The 18,949-nt window shown below is 40.8% G+C and overlaps 1 protein-coding gene and 1 long non-coding RNA gene across 19 annotated transcripts in view; both read left to right on the top strand.

Moving 5' to 3' along the window:
• The window catches only part of PUM1 (pumilio RNA binding family member 1), a 134,403-nt gene that overhangs the window by 41,804 nt on the left and 73,650 nt on the right, over nucleotides 1-18,949 (top strand). For 11 of the 18 annotated variants that reach the window (XM_086716267.1, XM_086716266.1, XM_086716264.1 and 8 more), the window contains one exon: nucleotides 17,973-18,081. The exons of 6 other annotated variants lie outside the window; for them this stretch is intronic. In XM_086716267.1, coding sequence (XP_086572393.1) covers nucleotides 17,973-18,081 — 109 coding nt within the window. The remainder of the gene's footprint in view (nucleotides 1-17,972; nucleotides 18,082-18,949) is intronic. One more of the 18 variants, XM_086716261.1, reaches the window with a different exon arrangement.
• Nucleotides 6-13,800, top strand: LOC147577887 (uncharacterized). The gene is made up of 2 exons (XR_015254578.1): nucleotides 6-11,867; nucleotides 12,107-13,800. It is a non-coding gene; the product is annotated as an uncharacterized LOC147577887 (long non-coding RNA).

The raw sequence follows: 18,949 nt of genomic DNA, 5'->3' as shown, positions 1-18,949 counted from the left end.
TAAGTGAACTGGTGTGTCAGAAAAGTGGGCCTGTTTTTAAGGGAAGTTTGGAGCTGTCTTTCATCAAATGTGTCCGAATCTAGTCTCCAGAAGTATGTGCTTGCTTTTCCTTGTTGCCATCCTCATGATAGGAATGGGATATTGCTGAATTTTGCCAAAATGATTTCATTATAAGAAGAACGTTAGCCTTAGCCTAATGTCTTAAAAATAAAACAAAGCAGCCAAAACATGAGCACAAATTATTGATGGTTATATTAGCCAGTCAGTTGTAAGTCGAGGCTTTAAAGTTTCACAAGATAATTTTATATCATCACATATCCTTACTTTTGCCTCATTTTCCACTTGCTAGGTTCTTTTTGCAGCGGAAGGGGGTCTTAGACTGGCTGCTGATCAGAACATGTTGATAACCTGTTTTTAGAGTAGGTTGAGGAGGTTGTTTGGAGCTCCATTGTGGAGAGGAAGTTGTTAGATTTCTGGTGAAATGATTCCAGAGGGTAGAGGTGTCAGTCAGAATATACAGAATTCAGGAACAAGAAGTTTGGTTTGTTTATAATGTTTAAAATTTGCAAAAACAAATTCCTGTCATCTGCACATTGATAGGGAGGGTTGCCGTAATTCTAGAAGAAATGGGAGTATAAAGCACAGCTGACTTCTGGCCATTCTTGTGGTTGACAGTTAGAATGTATTGGTGATAAGGTAGAACATATAGTTTGGATTAAGAGCCAAAGGTGTAACAGGTTCTCAAGCTGGGGGCATTTGCTTGTGGTTCTCTTGTTCTGGAGCTTAACCTTAGGTTTTTTCCTTCTGTTTTATTTTTTGCATATCTAATATTTAAAAGCTCCCACATCTGTTTTAATGTTTTAAAGGAGGGAAAATAGCTGTATTCTGGATTCTCTTTTATATCATTCATTAAACACACTTGTTCTTTGATTTAGCAAATAATCCTTTGATCCAGGCACTGTGCTGGGTTCTGAGGGTTCAGGATTAAGGTAATTCTTCTCCTGATGTATAGCAAATATTCATTGACTGCCGTTGTGGTTAGGCATTAGTTAAACTCTTCTGGTGTTTTGGTTCTGAGGGTCTTGCTTCCTGTGTTTTGAGATTTCGTTTCCAACTTTTCCTTGTCATCCTGTGATCAGAGTTCCAGTGTCCTATCATCTTGGGTTCATGGGTTTTGGGCCTGTTCATGGGTTTTTCTCCTAGAGCTTTAAGAGAAGTTAGATAGGTGGCATTATGTCTCCCGTGCCTGCCTAATATTAAAACAGTGCACATTAATAAATCCTCTATGGTTAATGGGGAAGAGATTTTTCTCAGCTTTTGGAGCAAAATTTGAACAGAAAGTTAAACAGATGAATCAGATATTAAGTGTAGATGGGAAAACCGTGTTTCTCTTGTTCCCCACTCCTGTGATTTTAGCCTGGTCCACTCTACCAGACATCAGTGCCAGTTCTTAAAGTTAATTATTCAAAATAAAATAATGCCTTTTGCTGTTGTGTACACTATATAATCTCTAAAGGCTTAAAGTCTGTTTAACTGAAGAAATAGTGAACAGAATCGAATAGAAAGTGAATTTTATTTAAATGATGACAAAACTACACACACACACACACACACACACACACACACAGACACACACACAAATGCACACACTTTTTTATTTTGAGAGAGAGAGAGAGAGGAGAGAGAGAGAGAATTTCAAGCAGGCTCCACACTGTCAGTGCAGAACCTGATGTGGGGCTTGTACTCATGAACCCCATGAGTTCATGACCTGAGCCACAATCAAGAGTCAGATGCTCAACTGGCAGCCACTCAGACACCCTGACAAAAATATTTTTTGAATAGTTTTTTCCTTCCAAAAATACCTTTCCCCCTACCCAAGGCTTCCAAACCTCACCTTTCTTATTTGTGTTAGGAAATAGTATTTTTTTGGTATCTGTATACTCACACCTAGTTGTGGGCATATGTAGATAACCAAAATGTACTCCAGCAGTTATGGGCTGTCACTCTTCTTCTTTCCTCATTACGTATTCAGAGAGTAATAATAACTACCATTTGCTGACAATGTATTACACAGGTGCTAAGGAGTTTGTCTCATCAGTAACTCTATCAGGACGGATCTCTTATCCAGATAAAGAAAGAGGCTGAGAGAGATGAATTAATTTGCCCAGGGCCACATATCTAGTAAGTGATGAAACTGGGATTCTGACCTGGCTTCCTCTTCAAAGCATGTTCCCTTAGAGTAAATGAAAATCTCATTTTAGTAAGCTGTATAAAAATTGATATTTTGGGGGAGGATTAAAACAAATGCTTAATATATGTTCCTCCCAAAATACAGATACTGAGGTAGTTTTTTAAAAGTAGAGTCTGCCCTCAACGTGGAGCTCAAACTCATGACCCCAAGATCGAGAGTTGTAAGCTCTACCAGCCAGGTGCCCCTGGTTTTTGAAAGCATAACCCACTGGCTAGGCACGGTGTGGACAGACTAAGTATAGAGAATGAGGTTTCTGTACCCAAGGAGCTCTTTAGCTACTTGAGGAAGCAGAGAGTACACTTGACAACAGAAAGAAGGCCCAGTGTTGCCTATATATGTTTCGGGTTTAGAGAGAAGGGAGTGGTCGGTATCGCTCGGACAGTTTGTGATTACTGTAATGGAAGAGTGGAAGACTTGGGAATTGTTTTCTGGTTTATTTAGTTGGGGTCTGGATAGGTGCAAGATGGGAGAATGTTTTCTGCAGTGTTACAAGGGAAGTTGGCAAAAGAGAAACGAAGAATTAATAAGCTTTTATTATAAAATAAAGCTACGGCTTCTAATTAGTTTAACCTCATTAAATTTCCTTCCCTTTAAGCAATGAAAGAGAGGGGCTGTGTATAAATGTAGTCTTTACCCCTATATACGCTAAAATTTCAAGTAAATTGCTTTGATTTTTCAGCCAGGCACAGTGTATTTTTGTTTCACTTATTTTGTGTGTATTTGTGTGTGTGTGTGCGCACGCGCTTGCACTTGTGTGAGTCCTCATTACAGTAAACGATAGATACCTCGTTTTGGTAAACGAAAATGAGTCCTAGTTCCTTCTGTTAAGAACGTTATGAATCGTTAGAATTGGAAGAGAATTGGTTCCATTAAGAGTAATTGAGCTCTAGTAAAGTTAATGCTTCTTGGCTCTTGTTAACATTTTTTCCGTCAAAGCCAACACTAGGCTCTGCAAAATGTAGAGCATTTCTTAGAACTCTTGCTAAGAAGTGGCTACTTGAACCATCACCTCAGACCTTGTTGGCTGTCCGAGGTACCGTTGTTCTTAGCTGAAGGATCACAATACAAGTGCTTTACCTACCTCTTATTCTAGAAAATCAACATAAAAAGGACGATAGTAAAATAAATGTCTTAGGGTTAGGCCACAAATTATTTTCAAATATGTCATCTACTCTCCTTGCCGGTCATTTCCATTCAACTTAAAGGTATAGTCCTGAAAAGTTGAAAGGCGCATATTGGAGCAGCTTCTTAAATTTACACATGAGAAGATTAAGCGGTTGAGTAATCAGGAGTAGATCTTTGTAGTACTGAGGAAAGGCTCACTAACCTTGGGTAACTGGGCTTGGTTTCTACATTGGTTTGGTTTCTGATTTTGTATAATTTACTTGCTTCACCTGTAAGAGGACAGCAGTGTTCCTACTTTTTGTGTCTTAAAAAAGGATGGATTTGCCAAGGGGAGAGCTGTTGATAGAAAAGGCACCTTGTTTTTTTTGCATAATTGGTTTTCTAAAAACTGAGGACTTTTTTTCTGTTTAAGATTCCTTACTGTTTTATGTGCAGAAAACTTGATCATTTTCAGGGACGTTGAGATAGTAGTGATTATTTCTGGAATAAATGGGATGTATTTAGATACGTGGCCCTTCATCTTTGTTTTAGAAAGCTGAAGCATAGACAAGTTTGTAAACCTGAGGAAGCAGATCTGGGAGGTGCTCGTGTGTGTGGAGTCCTAATGAGAATCCTGTCATGTTCCTTGGAAGTAGAATAAGGTGAGATAGGGTTAAAATACAGCTGTAGATTCTTTTTTTTTTTCAATGTTTATTTTTGAGAGACAGAGAGTGACAGAGTGTGAGTAGGGAAGGGGCAGAGCCAGAGGGAGACACAGAATTCAAAGCAGGCTCCAGGCTCTGAGCTGTCAGCACAGAGCCCGACACAGGCCTCGAACCCATGAACCGTGAGATCATGACCTGGGCCGAAGTCAGACGCCCAACCGACTGAGCTACCCAGGCGCCCCAATCTTTTTTTTTTTTCTTAAAAATGTTTTTAAATGTTTAATTTTGAAGGAGAGAGAGAGAGAGAGAGAGCGAGAGCGAGCGAGCACACAAGCTGGGGAGGGGCAGAGAGAGGGAGACAGGATCCAAAGCAGGTCTGCACTGTTAGCACAGAGCCCGATATGGGACTTGAACTCATGAGCCGTGAGATCATGACCTGATCCGAAGTCGCTTAAGTGACTGAGCCACCCAGGCACCCCTAAAATATAGCTGCAGATTCTTATTGGACATTATGTAGGAATTCTATCTGTAAGTGTAAAATAGCAAAATGGCTAGTAAAGGGAGGAATTTGGTAGTGATTTAGAGAGCTAAAGAACAGTTCACCCAAAGAAAGGTGTAACTTGGTGGGAGAGAGCACGCTCTAGACCAGAACCCTGAAGCCACAGTCCAGCCTTGGCTCAGACGTTCATCTTCTTTGGACTTTGGCTTTTTTTCATCTGTAAGACAAAGATGTTGGACTGGTTTCCCAGGACCCTTTCAAGTCTAAGATTTTGGAGTTTGCCCTTATTTCTATATCTTTAAAAAGATAGAAAAGAGGGATAGTTCTCCTTTTTCTAGGATATGCCAGAGGGCATCTAAAAGATGTCTTTTTAGAGTGACTTCCCCCTTGTGATGTAGAGGTTCTGTAACTTTTCATTGGGTTTTCTAAGTGACTCATCCACCAGTCTGCAGTTGTCTAAGGCGTTGACGTATCTGTTCCTAAGGGCTCATGGGTGGCAATTCTGAAATCAAGGCAAGTGGAAGCCTGATGTGGATACCAAGTCTGTTAAATTCTTTTCTACATCTTTCCATCATGGCAAACAGAATGGCTCATAGAACTGGAGGCTTTTTTTTGAGTAGCTAAAAGTACTTTTAGGATTCACAGCCCAAGAATGGCTACCTAACACTGGCAGTTTCTTGCAATTCGAGTCCCATAAGAGTAACTCGGTTGACTCCAATATTGACAGAATTTAGACAGGAGATATATTGTGTGCCAGCAAAATCATGCACCCTTTCTTGCAGAAGGAAGATGAATTAATAAAGTCTTTGGTGTATTAATATAAAAACATCTGACCAAATAATGCAGTGAATCCCTTTTCCCCCAAAATATAGCTTTTGAGTACAGACAGGAATGGTAAAACTGCCTAGTTCCTTTAGCCTTGTCTTAATACCATTTGGTTGTTGGGCATTTTTGGCATCTTGCTATTAGAATGTTTCCTTAAGAGAAAACATCCATAGTTAGCCAGACCAAGTGACCTGGAGGTATGAGATCTTAGTTCATGACTTTCCTGTATTAGGTTAGTGACTATGGGTTAGAGATGAAGTAAGTGACCTCTTTAAGGTATTGTTTGGGGAAGTTCCTGAGATCTCGTAATAGTTTTGGGACTGGGCATTTTGAAGAAAAAGGTAGAAAAAGGGGTCTTCTGTATTGAGGAGGGCACCTGTTGGGATGAGCACTGGGTGTTGTATGGAAACCAATTTGACAATAAATTTTATATTAAAAAAAAGAAAAAGAAAGAGGGGTCTTCTAACCTTGAGAATGTGGGTGCATCTGACATTTGGAACCTGGTTCTCAATTCTGTCCCACCACTTTGAGACCTGTTGGGAACCTCACTCGTTCCAATATCTGCCTTCTCTCCTGTATTGGGAAGAATAGATAGACCTACCACTGTATATCCTTTGCAGCAGGATGTAGCTTATCCACATACTGCTTAGTCTGTGTTTGTTAAATTTCTCCCCCTTTATCCTCCATTGGTTGAAATGTTTTCATTCTTTTCATCCACATCACTGTGCTTTATTTGAGGGCAGGCCAACTAAATCGCTACAGTAATGCATTAACACTTTTCAAGATACTTTGGCATTGATTTCATTGCTTATGTGAATCTCTGAATAGATTTTTGGGAGATATTAATACCATTTTTTTTTTACATGAGGAAAATGAGTCCTAAGGCCAAGTGATTCCAGCTAAGGTGATGAGTATTAAGATGTGGATTTGAATGCCAAATAAGTTCTATTTCAGTAGGCTCAGGAATAATAATAATAGCTGCAGCACATTACCGTATATAATTTTCCAGGTACTATGCCAACTACTTTGTGTACGTTACAGTCTTCACAGTGGTCCTACAATATTGTGATGCCCTTTTATAGACCAGGCAAAAAGAGACTTGAGAGGTTAACATGATCATGAACCAGCTATTTGAATACACATCTCTGTCAATCCAGATCTTACTGGGTTTTTCTCCTGTTCGTTTCTTCATGTCCAGAGTCTGTTATTTAACTTCACTTATCAGCTCCCCTTTATAAAACTTTTCTTGCTCTTACCAACCAGAATCTATGGAGAGGAATTCAAGTAGCAAGTTATTTGTGTCATTCTTATGGCTCTGATTTATTTCATATGTAGTGATTTGTGTAAATGTTTTCTGTTTCCCCGCACATAAGTTTGTTCAGGGCAGGGGCTTCAGCTTAATAACATACTTTGTAAATAGCATCTGCCCATATGCTGTGTTGAATGAATCTTACAAAATAAATATTTTTTTCCTAAGCATGGCTTCCTCTTTATTTTCTCTTTTATCCAGAAGTTGATACTGTCCTCCCGCACGGGACCTTAGTTCAATTCCGTAAATATTTATTGCCTGTATTCTTTATTCAGATTACTTTTCTATCCTAAGGGATGTGGGGTTGTGAAGGGGGGAGGATGAGGAACTGCCAGAACTAAAAAAGCCTCTATTCATTCATCCTTCTCTGCATATTTTTACATTTTCAAACTATTTGATTATTTTGCAAAGAGTAGTACATAAGATGAATAGTAAATCAGCAACGCTATTATCATCCAAGTTGAATCCGATATAAGGGGTTTATTATAAAGGGTCTTTTGTTTAATATAGTTGTAACTCGATCAATGGGACACTTTCTCTGGGTTATCTGCGGGGGCGTGGAAATACCCTCATTACATATACACAACCAGACATAATTGTATTTAGAAAACAGGAATTACTTTTGTTATATTTCTTGTTCGAGTGTGTATTAAACAATATTGTGTGTAATTCTCTCTTCTTTACTGTTACTTTACTGACGAGGAACCAGAATTAACCAGAGTTAATCCATTGTTTCTTGATTAATCAATGCATTCTGTGATTCTCATTATAGCAAAGCATGTAGAGGAAAGAATTTATTTTCCGTATTGGTCTTCCTGGTATACATAATAGCCATATCTATGAAATTTTCATCTCCTGGAGTGCATGAAAAAGGGAACTTGTCCATACCTGGCACACTGAGGTCTTTGTCTTGTCAATTTAATAATTAAAAATGCCCTGAGGCTGACTGGGCATGTGGGTGGCTTTAAGTACTTGCTCCCATCTTGAGGCAAAGGACTCTTTCTCTTCTCTTAGTTGAGCTGTTTCCTGCTTTGGGGATATGAGGTGGGTAGGTCATGAAGCAAACTAGATGTTTTCATGGTTTTATTCATGAACTTAACAGGTTTCCTATGTGATCTGGAGGCTTATCTTTTGCACATTGGGCTCTTGGGTATTACTGCAGGAAATCACCTAGATAATTATTAAGTCTAGACCTAGTGTAACATGTATATGATTATGTTATAGGACAAACCATGTAGCTTATACATGTGCAAAAACAAATGACCTTGTTTGACCTAGATAATATAATCCTGTTTCCTTACATGCCGTTCCTTTATCCTGCAGAAAAGCCTAGTTCACCTTGGACATTTCTTCATTTTCTGAACACAGTTTACTGTCAGTCTATCAAGTTTTATGAAGATAGCAGGGAAAAGAAGTTTCATTTGGTTCTGTTCCAATAATTTGAAGGGGGAAGGTGTAAAGAATTTTACTTTCAATGGATTTGGGAGGTGGGGAGGGTGCAGTGGAGAAAGGATTAGTGTGGAGCTTGCCCCAGGGTAATTTATCACAAAAGCACATGGAGATTGATGTGCTAACAGTATCTCTGAATTTTTTTATGAAAGTATTCTTTCATTTCACGAATGAAGTTAACAGTGATTGTGCTCTTTGTGTGGTAAGGAACCGCTGTGCTCCTTTAGAGTGCACACTGTGGAGTTTGGCAGCCATCAGCTGAAGAACTGAATGCACTTCTGACTAACTCGTGGTTGTCCTAAAATTTAAGAGCTACCAAATTCTTCTGTCTGCTTGATTCGTCTTTTTGTTCGTACTGTTCCCTAGGAAGCAACCAACCATGGATCTTCAGGACAACCTGAAAACTTTACCCATTGGACTTGTGAACTTAAACTTGGAACACCGTATTGGTACATACTTGGGTTCTGTTGCACAACTCTACAGAATAGACTTCTCCTTAAAAGAATTTCAGTGATAGACTGGCTTATGTGTACTTAGTGACTTCATTCTTGCTTGTCATAATGGGCTATGGATCCTCACTTTTGAAATTACATAGGTTTTTTTGTTTGTTGGTTGTTATTATTATTTTTTTAATGCTTTGAAAGCCGAGAGAAGCATCTGCATGGCAGTTCGTATCTTCCTTGCCCGATTTCCACAGGTCCCCTCTCTTACCCTTTCGTGCCTAATTATTGCCTCCTGACGTCCATTTAACTTCCCCTTCCCCTTCCCCCATTTTATGGAGGAATGTCAGATTAATTTTCTGAACTTAATTTTTATGACGTTCCTTCCTGTACTGCCTGTTGGCTTAGAGCGTCACTGGTCGCTGGACTAGTTGGGCTAGTTGGCCTAGTCCTTACTGCTTCCCTCTGTCGCTGGCCAGATGCCTTTCTTCTTGGTGGGCACCTGCCCGTGTGCTTTCCTTTCTGTCTTTGCTCTTGTTCGAGAGTCCTTCCCACTGTCTTCTCGCTCTCCCGTACGGGAGTCCTGACCAGTCCTGTCACAGGGTAGTGCTCCTTTCTTCATCTGTAGGAGGTTGTGAAGTTCAACAGTCTGAAGTACACCGTAAGTGTGCTTATCTTAAAATGAAGGCCTGGTAGCTGTATCACTTTGATTCCTGATAGGTTTTTCTTCTTTAGGGTGAAGAGTGTCTTTCATTACTTCTGTTTCCAGTAGTGGCTTCTACAGGCTGTGCGTTTCAGGGCCTAGTCAAGTAATACTTTACTTTTTGACATCAGTACTTCAGATGCTGAAAGCTTTGAAATTTTTCAGTAGCCAGAAGAGCAGTAGCGGTTTTCCAGATGTGGGAGAGAGCAAATTTTCTCTCATTGGCCAGGCCTCAGTGGCTTGTGTCATTTCTCTAGGGGCAGAAGAGTTTCTAAAGGACATTCAGCGTAACTATTGACATTACTTATGAAAAGTGCTTAATAGCTGGAAAATATTTTTCAAAAAACCTGTTAATTTTATATACTGCAGGATTATAATTATGCAAAAAATTCCTCTTTTTTAAAAGGAGTACACTAGATTTCAACCAAAAGAGATACTTACTTAAGAGACCGTTCATGTGGAAATCAGTTTTCAGTGGTAAGCATCTCGACGCATAGATGGACAGTTTTAGGCAGTAATTACTAGGTGCCAGGTTTCGAATCTGCCTGGTAGAGAGATGTGAAAAAATTATAGCAGATGTTGATGCTTAGTTTTTTTGTGATCTGAATGAAATGAAGCAGTCAGAAACGTTTTAGCACTGAAAAGTGATCTTTACGTGTAAGTATTGAACAACAGGTTAAAGAGAATGGAGGACACTTCCTTAATTAGTAGCTAGACCAACAGGAGGCGTGAATTGAGAAGGTCCTACTCCTTAAACTAGAAGGGAAAATGAAGAGGAAAACACCACCTTCGTTATACTTATTGTCTATTGAAAAGAGTAACTGGCTGTGATAACACCATTGAACTCGTTCGACATTCCTTATTTAGGGTACAGGTTTCAAAGTGGATTAGATGTTATGTGCTTGCTTAAAAATACTTGAAACATACAGTGTGGACACTCCTTAAAGTTGCCACTAACTTTTGTTACTGTGAGATTATGTTGAAGTGAAGTGTGTATGCTTAAAAGAAAATGCCTTGTTTGTAGTGAATTCCATACCCCTGTAATCTCAATTTCTATTTGTTAGAAAATCAGTTCTAAAGCATCATAAACGTTGATTTTGTAGTAAGTCATTCATAATGTCACCACCCCAGCAAGCACCGATTTCAGTTTTTATTTTTCTTTCCAAGTCTTGATCCAGAAGGGAAGGGTGCGCCAGGAGAAGGGGTCTTTACCTGTGCAGTTTTGTCTTTTACTTTTAATTTTGTAAACATTACCTAGAGTCTTTATGGCTGTTTTGGGTGAGCTTCCATTGTGGTAGCACAGCTACCTTGCTCCTGATTGTTTTGGTCTTGTATTTTGAATGTAGAGGTGTTTTTTTTGTTTTTTGTTTTCCTTTTCTTTTGAATTCCAGTCTTTTGTTGTTGTTGAGATATATTCTCAGGAATGAACATGACTCTTGATGTATATATATTTTCTTTACCCTTTCCGAAAGAATGATCCTAACAGTGAATGAATGGATATACCCTTAAAAAAAAAAATAAAATAAAGTATATTGACATGTAATTTTATATTTAAACTGTTTCTTGTTAAAGCTTTTTAAATGACTTCTGGGTGTAGTTCATAGTATTTACTATGAAAGCACTTGATGTCCTGTCTTCCTTGATGTGGCTACAACCCTGTATGGTCCGAAGGGCATGGGTAAGGTAGGGCATTAAGATTTTGAGAAGGGCTTTCTGAAAATTATATGATGTTCACACATCAGAACTCTGCCTAGAGCCTGTGACTGTCAGTGGTTACCAATTATACTTCTTTATTTTAGTCAGTTCTGAGCGGTCCTTTCTCTGAGTTGATGTCGAATTCTTTTAACGCCATGAGAATGTAATGGGAATATGTACTAAGAGATTAAAAAATTGGGGGCGGCGTCCTGTACCTTACCACCTGTTTAAAACATCAGGTATTTGACTCCTGCACTGGTTACATTCCAGTGATGAAACTCAGCTTGTGTTGGAAGTTTGCGTTGCCAGATAACATGATCAAACCTGAGCATGCCTGTAGGGCTGTAGCGTGCGCCCTGTGAATGCTCCTCCTTAAGAAGCCTAATTTCTGCTCTGAGAGGCAGACAGTGTTGAGTCCTGTAAGCAGTTACCTGATATTTTATTCCTTTTGAGAACAGAGTGCCTGTCGGAGTGTGCATTGAGTATTGAGACCATCAGAAAACCTCACTGATACTTCCCTGTGCAAATGTTCGTGGTGGTGTGGTCAGACATACCCAGTCCTTAACAGTGATCATGCCTCTTAGTTTCTGCAGAGATGTAATGATGGCTCTTCTTGTGGTGGTTTGTTAGGGCTCTTAATTTTATGGAATTTACACACACACGGGCTGGTTGATGCTGGGCTCACACCTGCTAGTTGAGTACCCCAGGAGCATTTCATTTGGCTAGCCATTCGTAGTGTGAGGTCTGTTGGTTACCACTTTGTTCTTCAGTCACAGTGGCAGCCGATTTTTTGAGTGCTTGCTCAGAGTTCAGCATTGTACTACTTTTTTGCACAGATCTCATTTGATGTTCGCGATAGTTCATTTTATAGGTGAGAAACCTGAGGCCGAGAGGGGTTAAATTCACAGAGTTGGGATTCAGAAGCAGGTCGGTTTTTATTTTTTTTTTTATTTTTTTCAACGTTTATTTATTTTTGGGACAGAGAGAGACAGAGCATGAACGGGGGAGGGGCAGAGAGAGAGGGAGACACAGAATCGGAAACAGGCTCCAGGCTCCGAGCCATCAGCCCAGAGCCTGACGCGGGGCTCGAACTCACGGACCGCGAGATCGTGACCTGGCTGAAGTCGGACGCTGAACCGACTGCGCCACCCAGGCGCCCCAAGCAGGTCGGTTTTTAAAAGTGACTTCAGAGCACCCATGCAGGCTTTACTATTGTATTATTGCTTAAAATAAGAAGGCTGGAGGTGCTTGATATTATCAGCACTTTATTGTCTCCACCTCTGTTTACAGGGCTCTTAGTGGGGGCTAATGTTGTGATTGATTGTGCAAGTGTGGCTTTGTGTATTGTCTCTTTTGCTAGATGGTAAAAGAAAAAAGGTGTTTCCAAACAAAATTCAGAGATTTTCCGAATGGCTAACATTGCTTGTAAACCAGTGCTTGGTTTCTCTTTTGTTCTCCAGAAGCCTCATGAGTATGCTTACTGATTTCTTTACTTTCTGTGTCTTTTCTTTTATAAACCTGTGGTTCAAACTGGGATAAACAGTGTTTTTTTTTTTTTTTTCCCTCAAAGATTTGAGAACTCACATATTGGGGGGTTTGGGGCAACTAGGAATCCCATTTAATGGGACGATACAGGGAAGAGTACAAAGTCTGTTGTTGGCTGGGGAGGATGCTGGGACCTCCCAAGTCCTGGTTCTCAGTTAGTAGATCTTGAAAGGGATTTTGATCACTAATTCAGAGGTGATTGGATTATGGGATTGACATATACTAACCAGAACCACAAGAGACTTCTATATGAAAACCAAAATACAGTTTACTGATTTATAAGGAGAAATAATAACTCTCAAGTGGGCAGGATAATTGTGTTCAGTGATCAGCATGCCTGGCTACAGGAGGGAGCCAAGTTCTCATATGAAGTTTGCTTGCTCAGCAAGAGTCTGAGCCAGGGAGGTTACTTAGATGTTTTTAGTGGCTACTGTAATCAGGCTGCTATCTAGCTTGATGCACTCATTGCTTTTATGAGGATAGACTGTGCATCATATGCCCTCTCCCTAAATTTGCCACCTGGGTAATACTGCCTACATCTGACTCCCTGGGTCTCTTTTGCTTTTGTTAGACCAATTCCTAATTCCAGTTATCTTCCTTTAGAATTGTCAAATCTTTTAATCCTCTTATTGCCTAATCTTTCTTTAAAGTAAATTTTGTAAACCTCTGCTGTGATCTGTTCCTTTTTTTTTTTTTTCCTGTCAAAGAACAATTTTATTTCCAAGTTTTTTATGGGGTAAGCAGTAATTCACTTTTCATACAATGGTTGGTTTTAAATTTTTGGTGTTGGATTTAGGTGTGGCTTAAATGAAGGTTTGGCAACTCCTGGTGTTTATGCCAGGGGGTTGGTGAGCCAGTCAGTCTGTTTTAGCCAATACTGTAGATGATACCTCCAGAGGGGTTGCTGTTGCATTTGAAATAACAGATACTCATCGTCACTTTGTTTTATTTTATAATTCAATAGATTATAGTTTCTTTAACTCTGATCAGATTTGAATGGTGAATGTCGTTATTTTAGTTGACTCGAATATCTGACTGCTACTAGTTTTCGGTAAGCTTTATATATTTAAGCCCATCTAATTTTGCAGAAGTTAGTACTTTTTTTTTTTTTTTTTTTAATGCAGAAGGGCTATGAGACAAAGTAGGGGAAAATGGGAAATGAAAAGCATGTTATTTTTTCCAAAGTCAAAAGTCCTTGGACTGTAGATACTAGAAAAGGAATGAGAAGTGCTTCTTGAAAACAAACTTTTATTTATTTTTAAGCAGATTTTGAATTATTTATTTATTTTTAAAATTTATTTATTTTTGAGAGAGAGAGAGAGAGAGGGAGAGAGAGAATCCCAAGTAGGCTCCGCACTGTCAGTACAGAGCCTGATGCAGCGTGGGCTCTAACCCATGAACCGTGAGATCATGAACGGAGCCAAAATTAAGAGTCGGACACTTAGCTGACCAAGCCACCCAGGCGCCTTACTTACTTACTTTATTTAGAAAGCGCGATTGGGGGAGGGCAGGGAGAGAGAGAGCAAGCCAGCAAGCGAGAGAGTATGTTAAGCAGGCTCCCCACTCAGCTCAGAGCCCCGTCTGGGGCTCCATCCCACGACCCTGGGATCGTGACCTGAGCCCAGATCAAGAGTCGGCTCAACCGACTGAGCCACGCAGGCGGGCGCCCCTATTGAAATCAGACTTAAGAAAGGTTTTGAATCTCAGAACAGCTGTATTCAAATACATTCACAACTGTACGAGTTCCTCTTGCCACCTGACACGTTACCTCAAAATCTCAAGGCCTAAAACAACAGAGTTGTTTACACCTCACAGTTTCTGTGAGCGGGAACCCACTCATGGCTTTGAAAGCCCTCTCTTTCGGGGCCCCTCCCAAGCTGCACTCAGGATTGCAGTGGGGGCTGCGGCCATCTCAGAGTTCAACGGGGGACGGGTCTGCTTTTAAGCTCACTCGGGAGATTGATGTCGGGATTAAGTTCCTAACAGGTTGTCGTTCGGAGGGCCTGAGTTCCTAATGAATTGATGGCCCCTGGCCTCTCTTGGGTTTTGCCACGTGGGGCCTCTCTGCAGGGCAGGTCACGGCGTAGCAGCTAGCTTCCTCAAAGTGAGCAAGCGGGAGAGCAAGCAGGAGGGGTCGTCCGTGTTTGTAAGGTAATTTTGAAGCTGACACGCCATTGCTCTTACCGTGTGTTGTTCCTCAGGAGCAAGTCACTAGGTCCGGCCCACAGTCAAGGGGAGGGGATCACACAGCGCCATGAGTACCAGGGGGGGCAGAGGTCCCAGTCTGATGCTGATGAGCACACAAGTGAGGGGTGGGGATGGGTATGTTGCGGAGGAAAGTGAGAAAGGCTAGGTTCCGTGCCAGACCCGAGACTCTGAAGAGCTTTGCTGAGTTTGCTTCTGTCTTTGCCCACGTTGTGCTTGGTGTGGTATTTTAACTTTCTTCCCATTTGGAGAGCACTCTGACAACTTGGCTCCATCTCTTTCCCTCCCAGAATCGGTGTGCTAGCACCTTCTTCTCCCACCCCTTTTTTCATGATCTCTTACAGACTTGCCCTTTCAGTCCAAGCTGTTTGCATTGATAATGGTTCGTTGACCTCCTCGCTACTACTTTGCCAGAGCACGTGGAGTTCTAGTACTTCTTGCGCTGTTCCTAGTCTCTATGTAGGATTTACATTTACACCGATTGCTAATGGAGAAATGGTTGCCTCTTAGTACCTGACAAGGGTCTTGGGGGTTTTGGTGTGTATTCGTTCCTTTGAGACTTGTTGCATCTGTTACTACTTTGAAGTAAAATCTCCACTTTTTAGCACCTTTCTCCGTGTCTGTTGTGTTGTTTCCTTTTGAGAGAACTTGGCCTGGAACCAGCCTTGCTTACATGTTCACCTGCTTTTGCTGGCTTTGTATGTTATGTTATGACAGCCTGGCAAGCTACAGTGAAAGATGACAGGATTCCAGAAGTCATTTTTGAAGCCTTGAGTTCAAGGGCTGCTGCTTTGTCAGCAGTTTGACAAATTACCGACGGACTGTATTTGCATACGGAGGCTGATATTCAAAGAAGCTTTTCCTTGAGTTCTCAGTAAAGATTTCCATATTTGTGTGGAGAGTGATGAGCGCCATTTTGACTCTTTAAAAAACAAATTATGTTTATTTTTGAGAGAGGGAGAGAGAGAGAGAGGGAGAGAGAGAGAGAGAGAGCGCGCGCGCGCATGTGCGCGTGCGCACGAGGGGGGGAGGGGCAGAGAGCGAGGGAGACACAGAATCCAAAACAGGCTCCAGGCTCTGAGCTGTCAGCCCAGAGCCAGATGTGGGGCTTGAACTCATGAACCACAAGATCGTGACATGAGCAGAAGTCAGATGCTTAACCAACTGAGCCACTCAGGTGCCCCTTGGCCTTTTTTTTTTTTTTTTTTTGATGACCTTTGCTCTCTTTCCATCATTATGTGGAAAACATCCACTATTATATGGAAATTAACCAGTAAGTGAGGTGTCCCTTCTGCTTTCATTCTTGTACGCAAAAGAGAAGTTGACGTTGACGTAGACTCCTGTTTTTTCACACCACCTACAAAATGCAGGAGAAAAATCACAATTTTAGTTGGAAAAGATACAACCAATAGGGAAATATTTGTAATCTTGTGAGAGGCCATTTTTGAGACTAAAAGAAGAAAAATAAGTTTAAAAACAAGAATTCTTGAATTGTGCTTGAGTAGTTCACGTTAATTTTCAGTGTCCTTTCTGTGATTTACAGCTATTTTGCCCTGGCATGCTAACACTGAATACATTTATTGAAAACCTGCTGTGTGGTGGGCATTGTGCTAGGCACTCCTCAACAACATCTCTAATCATCACAACCTGAAAATTATTTCCATCATCAGTACAGAAAGAATGAGGCCTAGGGCAGTTCAGTTTGTCCCAGGACACATCAAAGTTGTCTAGTCCGTGACTTCCTGACGCCACTGCTTCTGACCCCACTGCTTAGCTCTCCCTTCTGCCCACCCGCCGTTCCCCCCACCCCTGCCCCCATCTCAGATTAACAGACGAGCTCTGTCTGTCCTTGTTTCCCTCAGAGAATGAAGCCACGAGGCATTCTAGGCACCGACTGCTTATAACTGTTCATCTTCAAGTAAACGTAAGCTTACTGAATGCCAGACCAAAATGTGTCTTTTGCTAGATTAGAAAATAACAGATTGGGGCCTGAAGAGAAAAGTGTGTGGGAAACTGCTTTGACCAGGTTGTAACCCAGGTCTGCCAGGCAGATGTATAGAGACAGAACTGAAATTACGCTGAGAAACCCAGAATCCAGATTTGGAAAGCCGAGATTGATTTCAGTGACGGCAAAGTTGAGTTATTCTCCCCATTATCGCTGCCGTATGGGTTATAAATTGGAAAGGCAAACCTTTATTATCAAGGAGGAGAGCAAATATTTTGCTTTCTGATTTTTGATTCTGTTCCTCTGAGAACTTCAACTCTCCAGGTGCTTCTTTTATGCTCAAAAGCAGCGATTACTGTCTCAAACTTCTGTCTTTCTTGTCTGACTAGTAGTAGCTGAAATGAAAACATACTTAGAGGAAATAAGGGGGACGTTTTAGTGAGTAAAGCTGATGACCAAAATGAAGAATGATGGAATTCCAGTGGAATTTCACTTTGTAACTGACCCTGGTCGCTAATGCTTTGATCTTGGGCAAAACTGTACTGGTTTTGCTTAAATGGTACTTTGCATTTCTTTGGTCACAGCCAGTTTAAAGTTCTCATATTGGTTTAGGGCCAGTGATGTATACATTTCTGTGAAGCATGGAGTGTTTTGTGAAGTCACTTTAATGGTATTATTAAGTTTTGTTAAAATCAACTGAGGATAGGAGGTTTTATTTCCCTTCCGGTAATGGGGAAATTGGCTGTTCTGTCTTCCCAAGATCTTGGAATAGGTTAATGTTGTGGTTGGGAAGATTTTGCTTGTTTTTTCTTTCTGGTGATGAAAATGTTTTGGTTAACACAGTCTTCTGTGCGAAGGAGGTGAGTTTTGCCTCTGGCATTCCATGGCTGGGGTCTGAGTTCATGCCCCAGCTTGAGTAACTTTGTATGGCCAGTTAGTACACATGTAGGCAGAAGTAGTGTGTTAGTAGTTGTAGGTACATTCTTTTTAAAAGGGAGTCTTCTCAGCAAGTATTTAACTAATAGGTCTAATATTACTCCCCTTTCCCCTGCCCCCCGTAAAATCTTGGCATAGGTTAAATGGATAATTCTAGATATTTAAGCTGAGCCTCTATTGTGGTGGGTTGATCTGTGGCCCCTCCTTGCCTTAGGCCTCTCTGTGACTTGTACCGAATATGCAGTAGTGCTCTGACCACAGTCTGTGTAGTCAGAACACTGCGATTAAAGCCCTCCAGAGCACATGAGCATCTGCAGTACCTTGTCTGAAAGAAAGTGTTGACTGCTGTACTTTCATCCTTTATGAATTCTTTAAAAGCATCTATTATTTTTAATTTGCAGCAGCTCTTGCCAGGTAAAAAGTTTTGGGAAACAGATGAATCCAGCAAAGATGGACCAAAAGGAATATTCCTGGGTGATCAATGGCGAGACAGTGCCTGGGGAACATCAGGTAATCTAGATCTAGCATCTGTACTGTGATTTATGCCTGTCTTAGAGCTCCTTTCCTCAGCAATTGGCAAGTCATGAATTTCACATCAGTGACATAAGCATGTCAAGCAATGTGCTGTCCTTTAGTATAATTGCCATGAAGGAGCTTATATGATGTAATTTATTAAAACATAATTAACGCAAAATCAAATCTTCAATATTTTATTGAAGTGCTAGCCACAGGGGAGTGGTCTGTTTGAAATGACCGTAATTTCAGCTATAACTTCTTGTTCTGTACTGCTGTCAACATACTCGGAATTAGAAAATCCATGCCTGCCATTTGAAGTTCATGTTTCTTTTTCCTCCCCTTGCCCCCCTGTGTACTGTGTATGGGATGATCTATTTGTAAATGTGGTTGGGGCCAAATCAAGTTACTGGGCACGGATGCTCTTCTGACAGACTACCCCTGAAGAGGGATGGGGAGGACCTGTAGAGGCACACACTGACAGCAGAAAGAAATAACAGAGGATAGGGAGGAAGGAGATGAAAATCCCAAAAAGCCAACGTGCTGTGTTACAGCGCAATGTAAAAATGGAACCTCGGATGACAGTGAGTCATCAGAAAATATCAAATTATGTTGTTGGTTTTAAAAAGGGCAGTAAAATCACATTTTGTTTCAGTAATATTACTAATAAAATATATTAAAAAGAAATTCTGCTACTTGAAAGGGGTAAACAATTTATCCACTATACCTAGGTAAACCAGTTATGTGAACTGCTGTATTGTTCTGCTGTCCTGGATATATGAGGAGTGTGTTCCGTTTTCCTTAGTTTATGTAGAATTTATACTTAGGGAAAAACACAATAGGAGGTTTTGGCTCACCTGACCAT

This window comes from Puma concolor, chromosome C1 (genome assembly GCF_028749965.1).
Source record: "Puma concolor isolate L17-30 chromosome C1, mPumCon1.1.hap2, whole genome shotgun sequence".
Classification (NCBI taxonomy): domain Eukaryota; kingdom Metazoa; phylum Chordata; class Mammalia; order Carnivora; family Felidae; genus Puma; species Puma concolor.
Note: the sequence above shows the minus strand (reverse complement) of the source record. Positions and strands in the feature narration are given on the sequence as shown.